The 16122-nt window shown below is 34.7% G+C and overlaps 1 protein-coding gene across 1 annotated transcript in view; it reads left to right on the top strand.

The window, feature by feature from the left end:
* LOC122473300 (disintegrin and metalloproteinase domain-containing protein 5-like) overlaps positions 1-16122 on the top strand; it is a 124202-nt gene that overhangs the window by 20016 nt on the left and 88064 nt on the right. Inside the window, exon 7 of the mRNA XM_043563664.1 lies at positions 857-922. Coding sequence (XP_043419599.1) covers positions 857-922 — 66 coding nt within the window. The remainder of the gene's footprint in view (positions 1-856; positions 923-16122) is intronic.

Raw genomic sequence — 16122 nt, 5'->3', positions numbered from 1 at the left:
TTAACTTATTTGTTAAAACTTTGTGAAATGAAAAATACTCTCAGAGCAAAATTTAATGACTTACAGATCTTAAGGTTATTTTACTTTTTCATGAAGTCCCTCCATGACTTTTAAAATGGGTAAAGTTCTTTGTTCAGCTTGTTAGTAGATCAAAGTATAGTGAAAACTTAGGTAATTAATCTGGGAAACAAATGTGAACATAGGAGTTAAGACACCAAAAAAAATTAATTTCACATGTAGACATTTGGATGATTAATGTAAATGGTTCCTTTTTCTCAATTAGGCTGACAAATTAGGTTAAAATATTACATGATCTGGATTTCTAAGTTAAGTCTTTGTTTCATGAGAGTTCATGAATGAATACTATTGTGGCCTACATAAGGTACATGTAAAGCAAAGTGATGAATTCTTCCACAAAGGCCTGTAAACTGCTATACCGTCATAAATAACATTCCTGGCTCTAGTGAACTGCCATTGATTATAACCTTTAGTAATGTTTTTCTAAACTTTATTGTTTGCCAAAAGTAGTTTCCTAATAATTGGTAGCAGAAAATCTGCCTATGTGGAAGACTACTATGAACATTATCACAAGGCAAGAAAGAAAAGATTTATGTTGTAAACTTAAGATTTCCAATTTCAGCTATTGCTAAAATCAAAAGATACCTGGATTCTTGTATAGCGTGGGATCTCGTTGAAAATTCTTATTAACCAAAGGCACTTTTTGGACCTGGAATTTTCTGAATAGTACCTAACTTTTGTATTTGAGAACGGCTTTGTTATATAATCAGTCTCTCACTTTATCAACAGAAGGTAAATTTTTGGCAATTCCTCAGCACTCATGTTGTGTGTTTTACAGAGAACTGAATTTTTCAAGTTATACCCTCAATATCTTGAAATATATATTGTTGTGGATAAAAATCTGGTAGGTCATTTTTTATGTACTGTTATTTTTAAATGATATAACCTTTGTCTTTAACTTGATTTCAATGACATAATAAAAATTTTAAAACCACTTGTTGATAAATGTTTGTTTTTGCTTTTGCAGTTAATAACTTCTTAAAAATTGTGCATAAACCACGTTTGTTAATTCATTTATTTTATAAATAGGATCTCTAATTACTTTTGTAAAGTAATGCATTTTTTTTCTTTTTTTTTTTTTTTAAAACGTTTATTCATCTTTGAGAGACAGAGAGAGACCGAGCATGAGCAGGGAAGGGCAGAGAGAGGGAGACACAGAATCCAAAGCAGGCCCGAGGCTCCAGGCTCGGAGCTGTCAGCACAGAGTCCAAAGTGGGGCTCGAATTTATGAACTGTGAGATTACGACTTGAGCGGAAGTCAGACACTCAACCAACTGAGCCACGCAGGCACCCCATTTTTCATTTTTTTTTTAAAGCTTGTCAGTCTATTTTTCTTTTCTTTTTCAAAAGAACTACATCCTTGGTGAAACCCTCAACCCTCACATCCAATAGTACTTAACTGCTTCAGCCTAATAGAAAGGATAGTCTACAAAACAAATATGCTACTTCTTCCAAGCAAAGGGAGAAAACAACTTATCTGTGGTATTCTCAATTTTAGGTAAATGAAATGATGGAAAAAACAAATGAACAAATTTTCATATTGAGGATTATGCTTCTGATCTTTGAGTTTAAGTTTTTAATTTACACAACTTAGGTGGTTAGGAGATTCTAAACTATGAGGTTACATTTTTTTCCAGGTTGGTAAGATCTGAGGCTACCTGCTGGAATCAAATAGTATTTTTCTCTGTGGGAATGCAACTTCAAACAGGATTCCCACAGATCAGCCATATATGAGCTCAAAATTCGTAAGAAAATGAGCCATCATAAATAAGGGTTAGCAAAACAAAACAAAATAATAGATTTAGATCCAGAAAGCGTTCGAATATTAAAATTTTAAGTTATAAAAATATTTTGTTCCGTAAGGGAGTCTGTTGATTCCAGAAGAGGTGGATATGAGGCAGGAGAGCTGAGCTAAGTATTGGCAGAGGTTACAAATACTGAAGTGCATTGGCTCAATAAAGAGTGGAGGGTTTTTTTGTTTGTTTGTTTGTTTTTTGTTTTTTTTTAGCATAACTAGGATGATCAGTACAAAGCCAACACATATTCCAAAATCCTATTCCTACAAGATTACGAAGCAATTAGAAGTAGGAAAACAGAATTTTAAGCATAATCAACACAAAGAAGTGAATAAAAGTAAAGAAAACCATTATATCTTAAACATTTGTTTCATAAATGTGGGACAAATGTAAAAGCTAAGATTAAGATAAATTCCAACTCAAAAGTATAAGTAATTATATTAGGTGTAGAGGGACTAAGTACTGTAATTAAAAACCAAAGGTAAAGATTAATTAAAAGAAAGACAAATATTATCATGCAAGACACCTGAATGCACATTTTCTATCTAAAACTGACATATCTAAAATATAGTACAAAATGAAAGTAAAAGACTTCAAAAATATATAATAAAAATGAAAATTCTAAAAACTTGTTTTAACTAGATTAATATCAGACAAAGTAGACTTCAAGATAAGCATAAGTTATCTATTACTGCATAGAAAAGCACTCCAAAATTTAGTGGCTTAAACCAATAACCATTTATTTGGTTGGGAGCCCAGAGACCTTTTTGGGTTTATATTAATCTCAAATCTTTTTAACTAATCTGGTAGTCTTTTATTGATACAGCTATCTTAAAAACTGTGGGCTTTCTTTCTTTTCTTTTTACAGGATTACTTTTTAGGCAGTTTCCTCACAGAGAAAATATTCTTCATTAATATTTAAAAGTGCATTAAGGATACACTTAAGAGGTATCAGCTAGTTGGTTAAGTAAAATTTCCATTGCTGTGTGGTTACCAGTGGCAGGTATGAGGATTGACTGTGGCCTTGGTGAAGTTCAGTGAGGAGTTTGCTAAGGAAGTTCCCCTGGTGCTCTTGAAATAGTCCAGCAGTGTGAAATTACCCATTTCTCTAATTGTTTTCAAGTGAATAAGTACAGAATTTATTGTGTTTCATAGTAAACTAGATTTGGCAGTTATAAGTACATAATTTGGAGTCAGATTTAGCATTGAATCCTAGTTTTCTTTATTCTTTTTTTTTATTGTGGTAAAAAATATATGCCATTAAATTTACTATCCTAACCATTTTTAAACATACAGTTTGGCAGTATTGAGTATATTCACATTGTTGTTCAATAGTTCCCTAGAACCTTTGTATCCTGAAAACCAAAACTCTATGCCCTTTAAACACTAATTTCCTCTGCCCATCCCAGACCTTGGTGAACACCTTTCTACATTCAGTTGATATGATTTTTACTACTTTAGATAATTCATATGAGTGGAATCATACAGTATTTGAACTTCTCTGACTGCTTTATTATACTTAGCATAATGTCCTTAAGTTTCTTCCATGTCGTAGCATGTGACAGGACATTTTTCCTTTTTAATGCTGTGTAGTATTCCATTGCATGTATATACTACATTTTTTTTTTTTACCCAGTCCTCTGTTCATGGATATTTGGGTTTCTTCTACCTTTAGTCTATTGTGAATAATGCTGGAGGGAACATGAATGTGTAAATATCTCTTTGAGACTTTGCTTTAGATTTTTTTTTTTTTTTGGCGTATATCCAGAAGCTGGATTACATAAAACATATGTTAATTCTATGGTTAATCTATGAGGAACTGCCATACTATTTTCTATTATTAATATTTACACTATTAAATAATTTTAAAATTGTTTTTTGTTGAGTTATAGGAATTCTTTATATATTCTAGATACTAACTTCTTATCAGATATGTGGTTTGCAAATGCTTTCTCCCATTCTGAAGGTTGCCTTTTCACTCTGTTGATTGTTTTCTTTGAGGCACAAAAGCTAAGTTTAATGTAATCCCATTTGTTTATTTTTACTTTTGTTGCCTCTGCTTTTGTGTGAGATCTAAGAAATCATTGTCAAATCCAATGTCCTGAAGATTTCTCCTGTGCTTTTTTTTCTAGGAGTTTTATAATTTTAGGTCTTACATTTACATCTGTAATTAATTTCAGTTAACTTTTATATATGATTTAAAGTAAGGATCCAACTTCATTCTTTTGCATGTAGATACACAGTTTTTCCAGTGACATTTGTGAAAGACATGACCCATTTTCCACTCTGTATCTTGGCACCCATGTTAAAAATCATTTGGTCATATACTCAGGGTTTTGTTTTTGGGTGCTCTAGTCTATTCCATTGATCCACATATATGTCTATGCCAGTACTATATAGTGTTGGTTACTTTTGCTTTGTAGTATGCTTTGAAATTAGGAGGTGAGACATTCTGGCATTCCTCTTTTAGGATGTTTTTTCTATTTCTTCAAAATAGGCCATTGGGATTTTGATAGGGATTGCATTGAATCTGTAGATAGCTTTGGCTAATTTGGGTATTTTAACGCTATGAAGTCTTCCAACTCACAAACATGAGATATCTTTCCATTTGTTTGTATATTCTTTGATTTCTTTTACCAGTGTCTTTAGTTTTCATTGTGCAAATACTTCATTGGTTAAGTCTGTTATTAAGTATCTCTTCCTTTTTGATGCTATAGTAAAAGGGAACATTTTCTTGATTCCTTTTTGTGATTGGTCATGGTAGTATATTGGAACAACTGATTTTTGTGTGCTGATTTTATATACTGTAACTGCTGAAATTGTTTCCTAGCTTTAACAAAAATTTTTTTTGGTAGAATCTATAGGGCTTTCTATGTATAAAATCATATTGGTGAACAGATATAATTTTACTTATTTATTTCTAATTTGAATACCTTTTTTTCTTTGACTTCTCTGATTGCTATAGTTAGGACCTCTAATACTATGTTGAATAGTGTGGTGAGGGTGTGCATGGTTGACTTGTTCCTGTTCTTAGAAAAAAAGCTGTCAGTCTTTCACTGTTGAGAGTGATATTAGCTGTGATCATATATGGCTTTTATTATGTTGAAGTACTTTCCTTATATTATTAGTTTGTTGGGTGTTTTTGTCATGAAATAGTGCTGAATTTTGACACTATTTTTGGCATCAGTTGAAATGATCATGTGGGTTTTTTGTCCTTCATTTTGTTAATGTGTAGTATTACATTGATTTTTTGATGTGTTGAACCATTCTTACATTCCAGGTATAAACCCCACTTGGTAATAGCGAATGATCCTTTTATTAGCTGTTGAATTCATTTTGATGAAAGAATACCATTTTGATGGTATTTTACTAGTGATTTTTGCTTCAATATTCACCAAAGATATTGGTTTCTATTTTTCTTTCCTTGCAGTGTCTTTATCTGGCTTCGGTATCGGGATAATGCTGACCTCACAGAATGAGTTTGGAAGTTTTCTTGCCTCTGTAATTCTTAGAAAGAGCTTGAGGAGGATTAGCGTTAACTTTTCTTTAAATGTTTGGTAGAATTCTCTAGTGAATTCATTTGGTCCTGAGCTTTGTTTTGAGAATTTTTTGTGGATTTTCCAGTTTCCCTTCTATTGATTTATAGTTTCATTTTATTGTGGTCAGAGAGCATACTTGGTATTGTTTCTGTCTTCTTAAATTTGTTAAGCCTTGTTTTGTGGCCTAACATGTAGTCTATTTTGCAAATTGTTCAATGTGTCCTTTAGAAGAATGTATATGCTACTGTTAAGTGTTCTGTATATGTCTGTTAGGTCAACTGGTTTATAAAAAGTCTTCTTTTTCCTTATTGATTTGTCTGGTTGTTCTAGCTATAACTTGATCATGATGGATGATATTTTAATGTGCTGCTGAATTTGGTTTGCTAGTCTTTTATTGACAATTTTCCATCAATGTTCATCGGGAATATTGGCCTGTACTTTTCTTTCTTGTAGCATCTTTTTCTGGCTTTGCTATCAGGGTAATGCTGGCTTCATAAAATGACTTTGGGCGTATTCCAACATCTTTGATTTTTTTTTGTTTGTTTTTTGGCAGATTTTGAGAAGAATTGGTGTTACTTATTTAACTATTTGGTAAAATTCACCAGTGAGGTCCTCTAGTCCTGAGCTTTTCTTCATTGGGACATTAAAAAAAAAATTAATTCAATTTCCTTCCTAGTAATTGCTGTATTCATTTATTTTATTTCTTCTTGATTAAGTCTTGGTGGGTTGTATTTTTTTTTTATTGAAGTATAGTTGACATACAATGCTATGTTAGTTTCAGATATATAACATAGGTATTGGACAATTTTATATATTACACAGTACTCACTACATTAAGTGTAGTTACCATCTGTCACCATACAAAGCTATTATAGTACTATTGACTATATTCTCTATGTTGTGTTTTCATCCCCACGACTTATTTTAGAAATGGAATTTTGTACCTCTTAATCTGCTTCTTATACTCTGCCCATCTACTTGACCCTCCTCCTTTTTTTTTCAGTTTTGTTCTCTGTATTTATGAGTCTATTTATGTTTTTGTTTATTTGTTCATTTATTTTTTATTTTTGATTCCTTATATGAATGAAATCATGTAGTATTTGTCTTTCTCTGTCTGACTTATTTCACTTAGTATTATATCCTGTAGGTCTACCCATGTTGTCATGAATAGCAAGATTTCATTGTTGTTTTTTTAATGACTGAGTAATATTACATTGTTTATATATACCACATCTTCTTTATCCATTCATCTTTCAATGGACATTTGGGTTGCTTCCATATCTTAGCTATTGTAAATAATGCTGCAATGAACATAAGAGTGCATATGTGTTTTCAAATTAGTGATTTCATTTTTTTCTGGCTAAATAATCAGCAGTGGAATTACTAGATTATAATTGGTATTTCTGTTTATAATTTTTTGAGAAACATCCATACTGTTTTGCAGAGTGGCTGCATCAATTTACATCTTTTCAGGTTCTTTGCTGTTTTTTAAATCAGGTTATTTGTTTTTTGATGTTGAGGTGTGTGATTTCTTTATATATTTTGGATATTAACCTCTTATTGGATATATCATTTGCAAATATCTTTTATATTTTTGTAGGTTGCCTCTTCATTTTGGTAATGGTTTCCTTTGTTACCTTCGTATTTTGATATGATCCAAAAACTGTATTTTTGCTTTTGTTTCACTTTCCTGGGAGACATATTTAGAAATATGTTGCTAAGGTTGATATCCAGAGATTACTGCCTATATTTTTTTTCCAGGAGTTTTATAATTTCATGCCTTACATTTAAGTCTTTAATATTTTTGAATTTATTTTTGTATATTTTTATTTATGTATATGGTGTAAGAAAGTGGCCTAGTTTCTTTCTTTTTTAAAAACAAATGTTTATTTATTTTGAGAATGTGAGCATGAGCAGGGAAGGGGCAAGCAAGGGAGAGAGAGAATCCCAAGCAGGCTCCGTGCTGTCAGCACTGAGCCCAATCTCAGCCCAATCTCACAAACCGTGAAATCATGTCCTGAGTTAAGATTAAGAGTTGTATGCTTAACCAACTTCGCTACCCAGGCACCCCAAAAGTGGTCTAGTTTCATTCCTTTTTCATGTAGCTGTCTAGTTTTAGACATTATTGACTGAGGAAACTGCTTTTTCCCTGTTGCATATTCTTGCCTTTTGTGTTGTAGATTAATTGACCGTATAATTATGGGTTTATTTCTGGGTTTTCTTTTCTGTTCCATTGATCTACGGGTCTGTTTTTGTTCCAGTACCATACTGTTTTGATTACTATAGCTTTGTAGTATAGCTTTAAATCTTTAAAGTAAAGTAAAGTTTTTACTTTAAAGTAAAGTAAAGCTTTACTTTACTTTAAACTAAAGTAAAGTAAAGTTTTTACTTTAAAGTAAAGTAAACTAAAGTAAAGTAAAGTAAAGTTTTTACTTTAAAGTAAAGTAAAGCTTTAAATCTAGGCTAGTATACCTTTAAATCTAGTATAGCTTTAAATCTAGAACATCCATCTTTGTTCTTTTTTCTCAAGATTGCTTTGGCTGTTTGGAGTGTTTTGTGGTTCCAGACAAATATTATTTGTTCTAGTACTGTAAAAAAATATTATTGGTAATTTGATAGGGATTCCATTGAATCTGTAGGTTGTTTTGGGTAGTATGGACATTTCAACAATATTAATTCTTCTAGTCCAAGAGCATGGTATGGTATATCTTTCTATTTATTTGTGTCATCTTCAATATCTTCATCAGTGTCTTATAGCTTTCAGAGTGCAGGTCTTTCTCTTATCCTTAAGTAGTTTGTTATTCTTTCCCCAAGTTTTAATTTAAATTGCAGTTAGTTAACTTATCAGTGTAATATTAGTTTCAAGTGTAGAATTCAGTGATTCATTACTTACATACGACACTCAGTGCTCATCACAACCAGTGCCCTCCTTAATGCACATCACCAGTTTAACCCATCCCCACACCAACCTCCCCTCCAGCAACCCTAGTTTGTTATCTGTACTTAAGAGTCTGTTTTATGGTTTGTCTTTCTCTTTTTTCCTATGTTTATTTGTTTTGTTTGTTAAATTCCATGTGAGTGAAGTCATAAGGTATTTGTCATTCTCTGACTTATTTAGCTTAGCACAATACATTTTAGCTCCATCCATGTCATTGCAAATTAATTATTTGCATAAAATAAATAAATAATGATATTTTATGGCGAGTAATATTCCATTATATATCTGTACCACATCTTCTTTATCCATTCATCAGTCAGTGGACATTTGGGCTCTTTCCATAATTTGGCTATTGTTGATAATTCTGCTATAAAGATCAGGATGCTTGTGTCCCTTCAAATAAGTATTTTTGTATCCTTTGGTTAAATACCTAGTAGTGCAATTGCTGGATTGTAGGGTAGTACTATTTTTAACTTTTTGAGGAATCTATTACTGTTTTCCAGAGTGGCTGCATGAGTTTGCATTCCCACCAACATTGCAAGAGGGTTCCCCTTTCTCCACATCCTCACCAGTATCTGTTGTTTCTTATGTTATTAACTTTAGCCACTCTGACAGATGTGAGATGGTATCTCATCGTGGTTTTGATATGTATTTCCATGATGATGAGCAATGTTGAGCATCATTCATGTGGCTGTTAGCCATCTGTATGTCTTCTTTGGAAAATGTCTATTCATGTCCTCTACTTATTTCTTAACTGGGTTGTTTCTTGGGTGTCGAATTTGATAAGTTCTTATAGCTTTTGGATACTAACCCTTTATCATATATGTCATTTGCACATATCTTCTCCCATTCTCTAGGTTGCCTTTTAATTTTGTTGATGGTTTCCTTCACTGTGCAGAACCTTTTTATCTTAATGAAGTCTCAGTAGTTCATTTTTGCTTTTGTTTCCCTTGCTTCTGGAGACATATCTGGTAAGAAGTTGCTGTGGCTGATGTCAAAGAGGTTTCTGCCTGTGTTCCCTAGGATTTTGATGATTTTCTGTCTCACATTTAGGTGTTTCATCCATTGTGAATTTATTTGTCTGTATGGTATAAGAAAATGGTCTAGTTTCATTCTTCTGCATGTCATTGTCCAGTTTTCCCAACACCATTTGTTGAAGAGGCTGTCTTTTTTTCTGTTGTGTAGAAGATGAGTTGACAATATAGTTGTAGGTCCATTTCTGGGTTTTCTATTCTGTTCCTTTGATCTCTCTGTCTGTTTTTGTGTCAGTGCCGTACTGTATTGATCACTGTATCTTTGTAATATAAATTGTAATATAAGTAATATAAGTTGAAGTCTGGAATTGTGATGCCTCCAGCTTTGCTTTTCTTATTCAAGTTTGCTTTATGGTTCCATACAAACTTTCAGATTATTTGTTTTAGCTTTGTGAAAAATGCTGTTGGTATTTTCATAGGGATTACAATAAATGGGTAGATTGCTTTGGGTGGTATAGACATTTAACAATGTTAACTCTTCATCTTTCCTATTTTGAATGACAGCCTTGCTGGATAAAGTATTCTTGGCTGCATATTTTTCCCATTCAGGATGTTGAATATATCATGCTACTCCCTTCTGGCCTGCCACATTTCTCTGGGGAGATCAGGTACTAACTTTATTTGTCTTCCCTTATAAGTTAGTGACTTCTTTTGTCTTTCTGATTTTAGGAATTTTTTCCTTTTCTCTATGTTTTGCAAATGTAACTATGATGTCTTAGTGTTGGCGTGCTTTTATTGATTTGTATGGGAGTTCTCCTGGATTTGAATGTCTGTTTTCTTTCCCAGATTAGGGGTGTTTTCAGCTGTAATTTCTTCAAATACCCCTCTGTCCCCTTTTCTGTGTCTTCATCTTCTGAGACACTTATAATAGGAATGTTATTATGCTTTATGTAGTTACTGTATTCCCTAAATCTATATTTGTGATCTAATATTTTTCTTTCCCTCTTCATTTCAGCTTCATTATTTTCCATAATTTTGTCTTTATATCACTTATTCATTCATCTGCTTCTTCCATCCTTATGGTCTTTACTTCCTGGAAGTTCTGAATCTTGGTTATTGCACTTCTCTTTTTGGCTTACTTTTTAGGTCTTTTATCTCTGTGGTAAGGGATTACCTGGTGTCTTCTATGTTTTTATCAAGCCCAGCTAGTATCCTTATGATTGTTGCTTAAGATTTTCCATATGGCATTTTACTTATATTTGTTTTGAGTAGATCCCTGGCTGTGACCTTTTCTTTCATTTGGGATGAATTCCTCCATCTTGGCATTTTGTCTAGGTCTCTATCTTCTTTTGTGTGTGTTAGGAAAGTGTGTTATGTTTCCTGCTCCTGAGAGTAATGGCTATATTATGAAGGGGTTCTATACTGTTGGGGGCCTGGCACTTCAAGAATTGTCTGTGGTATGTGCTGTGTGCACTCTGTTGCTGTGTTTTGCCTGCTCTTTCCCTCAAGTCAGTCCTCTGCAGAGTTTCACCTTGCCTGCAGTGGGAGTATTTGGACCTTGTTTACTGTGTGGCAAGTTTAACTAGGTGTGCTCTGGTCTGCTTGTTTAAAGAGACTTGATGCTATTTGCATTAGAGCTGAACCTTTGCATAACTCATGGTGCACTGGGTGGTGTTTGTGCTGGCCTTTTGGGAGAGGGGACTGCTGCTCTGATTCTCAGGCACATTTGCCCAAGAAAAACAGCATCTGTAGAGTGCAGGGGGCTGGGGCTTGGTGTAAGTAGTTAAGGCCACCACTTTTGGCACAGTGCTGGTTACTGAAGTTAGTTTATGCTAAGGTGTGGGGAAGGCAAATGGCTCCACCCAGCTTCCTTGTTTCCAGAGAGGGAAGTTCGTGCCTGCTGCTTTCTGGGAAGCCCTTCCAGAAGAGTGAATAACCTCTTTTGGTGTATCCCAGGCATGCTTCAGATTGTTGCCTTTACACTGTCTGTGTCCAGGCTGCCTGCCTGCCTGGCAGTGCAGTACACCGTGGGCTCTATTGAAGGCAGGCTGGCTGAGTTTTAAAACTGCACACTTTAGGGGCTTAGTATTGTGGGGACATGTACTGGTTCTCTGGGGGAGGGTCTCACCATGCTGGGACTGATGCAGGTTTGATACAGAATGGAAGTTGCACCAAAGCTCATGAGTGTTGACTTTGGACTAAAACACATCAAAGAGCCAGTGTCCAGGTTAGCTGCCTTCAGCAGGTGTCTCTGCATCCCTGCTGAGGGGTGAGGGAGGGAAATGTTGCCTGCTGACTCTTTTGTCCCCAGAGAGACAGTGCCACCTCTCCCATATGTACTCCAACAAGGGGAAACTGTCTCTCACAGTGTCCCAGGGGATCCTCAGATTGCACTATCTGTCCCTCTTCTATCTGCCTTTGTTCTCCATATGAGCAGTGCAGCACTCTCAGGGCTCCACACTGGCCATTCTGTGGACCTCTAAAACTCTAATCTTTGAGCCCTGCTGGGTGTAAAAACACAAAAATCAGCCCCTCTTGTTTTCTCACTCAGTGGCTTTGGAGAAATGTTTTCCTTGTGCAACCCCCTATGCACTCCTCTCTCGCTCTCTCTCTTCTTCTCTCTCTCTCTCTCTCTTTCTAAATATCACCTCTCTCTGTGATCAGGGATCCCTCCCCTGCACAGAACTCATGATCTGTTTCCCTCAAACTAATATGCTGTTAGTCTATTTGGTGGATCTTTAGGGTTTTCTCCAGAGATTATCATGTCTTCTGCAAATAGTGACAGTCTTACTTCTTCCTTACCAATTTGGATGCTTTTTATTTCTTTTTTTTTTTTTTATCTGATTGCTGTGGCTAGGACCTCCAGTGCTCTGTTTATTAAAAGTGGCAAGAATGGACGTCTTTGTCTTGTTTCTGATGTTAGAAAAAATCTTTCAGTTTTTCATCGAGTCTGACAATAGCTGTGAGTTTTCATATTTGGTCTTTATTATGTTGAGGTATGTTCCCTCTAATCCCACTTTTCTGAGAGTTTCTATCATTAATGTTGAATTTTGTCATGTGCTTTTTCTTCATCTATTAGAATATTGTATGGTTTTTATCTTTCATTTTGTTAATGTAGTGTGTCATGCTGATTGATTTGATTTGTAGATCAACCACCCTTTTGCCACTGTACTAAATCCCATTTGATTATGGTGAGTGATCATTCTAATGTATTCTTGAATTCAGTTTGCTAATATTTGTTGAAGATTTTTGCATCTAAATTCATCAGGGTTATTGACCTGTATTTTTTTATTTTTGTAATGTCTTTTGCTGGTTTTGATAGTAGGATAATGCCAGCCTTGAAGAATGAATTTAGAAGTATCCTTTTTCTTCTAGTTTTTAGAATAGTTTGAGAAGGAAAGGTATTAAATCTTTCAGTATTTGATAGAATTCACCTGTGAAGCCATCTGGTCTTTGACTTTTGTATGCTGGAAGTTTTGATTATTGAATCAATTTCATTACCAGCAATTGGTTTATTCGGATTTTGTATTTCTTCCTAATTCAGTTTTGGAAGATTGTATGCTTCTAGTTATTTATCCAGTTTTTCTAGGTTGTCAGATTTGTTGGCACATAACTTTGTAGTAGTCACTTATAATTCTATGTATTTCTATGGTGTAAGTTATTTCTCTTTATTTCTGATTTTGTTTGAGTCCTCTCTCTTTTTTTCTTAATGAGTCTGACTAAAGCTTTATCAATTTTGTTTATCTTTTTAGGCTCTTTGTTTCATTGATCTTTTTCTTTAAGTGTTTATTTCATTTATTTATGTTCTGATCTTTATTATTACCTTACTTCACCTAGTTTTGGACTTTGTTCTTTTTTCCTTTAGGTGTAAGGATAGATTGTTTATTTGAAATTTTTCTTGTCTCTTGAGGTATGACTGCATTACTATAAACTTCATTCTTTTATGGCTCTTGACTGTGCATGAAAAATTTTGAATCACTGGGTTTCCATTTTCATTTGTCTCCAGGTAGTTTTAAAAATTTCCTCTTTGTTGGGGCACCTGAGTGCCTCAGTCGGTTAACTATCTGACTCTTGATTTCAGTTCAGGTCATGATCTTGTGGTTCCTGAGTTTGAGCCCTGTGTTGGGCTCCAGGCTCACAGTGTGGAGCCTGCTTTGGATTCTCTCTCTCCATCTCTCTCATCCCCTTTCCCTACTTGTGTGCTCTTTCTCTCTCTGTCTCTCCAAATGAATAGACAAACCTGAAAAAATTTCTTATTTGTTTTCTTCATTGAAACATTTGGTACTTCCTAGAAATTTAGTAAGCCTCTATGCCTTTGTGTTTTTCCAGTTTTTTCTTGTAATTGATTTCCACTTTTATGCCATTGTGATCATAAATGACACTTTATGTATAATTTTAGTCTTCTTAAATTTATTAATACTTGGTTTTTGCCTCTACTACAAAGCTGTCATCATCAAGACAGCATGGTATTGGCACCAAAACAGACACATAGACCAATGGAATAGAATAGAAACCCCAGAACTAGACCCACAAACGTATGGCCAACTCATCTTTGACAAAACAGGAAAGAACATCCAATGGAAAAAAGACAGCCTCTTTAACAAATGGTGCTGGGAGAACTGGACAGCAACATGCAGAAGGTTGAAACTAGACCACTTTCTCACACCATTCACAAAAATAAACTCAAAATGGATAAAGGACCTAAATGTGAGACAGGAAACCATCAAAACCTTAGAGGAGAAAGCAGGAAAAGACCTCTCTGACCTCAGCCGTAGCAATCTCTTACTCGACACATCCCCAAAGGCAAGGGAATTAAAAGCAAAAGTGAATTACTGGGACCTTATGAAGATCAAAAGCTTCTGCACAGCAAAGGAAACAACCAACAAAACTAAAAGGCAACCAACGGAATGGGAAAAGATATTCGCAAATGACATATCGGACAAAGGGCTAGTATCCAAAATCTATAAAGAGCTCACCAAACTCCACACCCAAAAAACAAATAACCCAGTGAAGAAATGGGCAGAAAACATGAATAGACACTTCTCTAAAGAAGACATCCGGATGGCCAACAGGCACATGAAAAGATGTTCAGCGTCGCTCCTTATCAGGGAAATACAAATCAAAACCACACTCAGGTATCACCTCACGCCAGTCAGAGTGGCCAAAATGAACAAATCAGGAGACTATAGATGCTGGAGAGGATGTGGAGAAACGGGAACCCTCTTGCACTGTTGGTGGGAATGCAAATTGGTGCAGCCGCTCTGGAAAGCAGTGTGGAGGTTCCTCAGAAAATTAAAAATAGACCTACCCTATGACCCAGCAATAGCACTGCTAGGAATTTATCCAAGGGATACAGGAGCACTGATGCATAGGGCCACTTGTACACCAATGTTCATAGCAGCACTCTCAACAATAGCCAAATTATGGAAAGAGCCTAAATGTCCATCAACTGATGAATGGATAAAGAAATTGTGGTTTATATACACAATGGAATATTACATGGCAATGAGAAAAAATGAAATATGGCCTTTTGTAGCAACGTGGATGGAACTGGAGAGTGTGATGCTAAGTGAAATAAGCCATACAGAGAAAGACAGATACCATATGGTCTCACTCTTATGTGGATCCTGAGAAACTTAACAGGAACCCATGGGGGAGGGGAAGGAAAAAAAAAAAAAGAGGTTAGAATGGGAGAGAGCCAAAGCATAAGAGACTGTTAAAAACTGAGAACAAACTGAGGGTTGATGGGGGGTGGGAGGGAGGAGAGGGTGGGTGATGGGTATTGAGGAGGGCACCTTTTGGGATGAGCACTGGGTGTTGTATGGAAACCAATTTGTCAATAAATTTCAGAAAAAAAAAAAATACTTGGTTTTTTTCCTAACATGTGATTTATCCTGGAGAATTTTCCATGTGCTCTTGAAAAGTATGTATTTGCTGGTTTTGGATTAAATATTCTGTATGTATCTGTTAATGTCTATGTGTAGGTTATATGGTCAAACATGTCATTCAAAGTCACTGTTCCCTTATTGATTTTTTACCTGGATGATCTATCCATTGATGTAAGTGGGGTGTTCAAGAATCCTATTATTATTGTATTATTGTAAAATTCTCCCCTTGTGTCTGTTAATAACTGCTTTATATATTTAGGTGCTCCTATTTTGAGTGCACAGATATTTACAATTGTTATGTCCTTCTGTTGGATTGAACCCTTTATCATTATGTAACACCCTTCTTTGTGTTTTGTTAGTCTTTGTTTTAATGCCTGTTTTGTCTGATATAAGTATTGTGACCCTGGCTTTTTCTTCACTTCCATCTGCATAGAATATCTTTTTCATCCCTTCACTTTCAGTCCGTATGTGTTTTCAAGTCTAACACAAGTCTTTTCTAGGCAACCTATAAAAAAACCCCTGTCAACCAAGAATATTATGACCAGACAAGCTGTCCTTGTCCTTCAGAAATGAAGCAGTGATAAAAACTTTCTTAAACAAACAAAAGCTGAGGGAATGTATCATGACTAGACCTGACATACAAGAAATGATAAAGAGTTCTTTGAGTATCATTGGAAGCACACTAATTAGTGTAGCATTATAAAAACATATGAAGGTAGTATATAAAAATATCTGGTAATGATAAATATATACTCAAAGTCAGATTTCCCAATGGTGATGTGTAATCACTAGCAGTTTAGTTTAAAAATGAAAAACAAACATATCAGAAATAACTATAACAAAAATGCTTTTATTGGATACATAATATTAAAAATGTGTAAAGTGTAACATCAACAGCCTAAACTTCAA

Source organism: Prionailurus bengalensis, chromosome B1 (genome assembly GCF_016509475.1).
Source record: "Prionailurus bengalensis isolate Pbe53 chromosome B1, Fcat_Pben_1.1_paternal_pri, whole genome shotgun sequence".
In the NCBI taxonomy this organism is placed as follows: Eukaryota; Metazoa; Chordata; class Mammalia; order Carnivora; family Felidae; genus Prionailurus; species Prionailurus bengalensis.
This window is presented reverse-complemented; position numbering and strand designations above follow the sequence as displayed.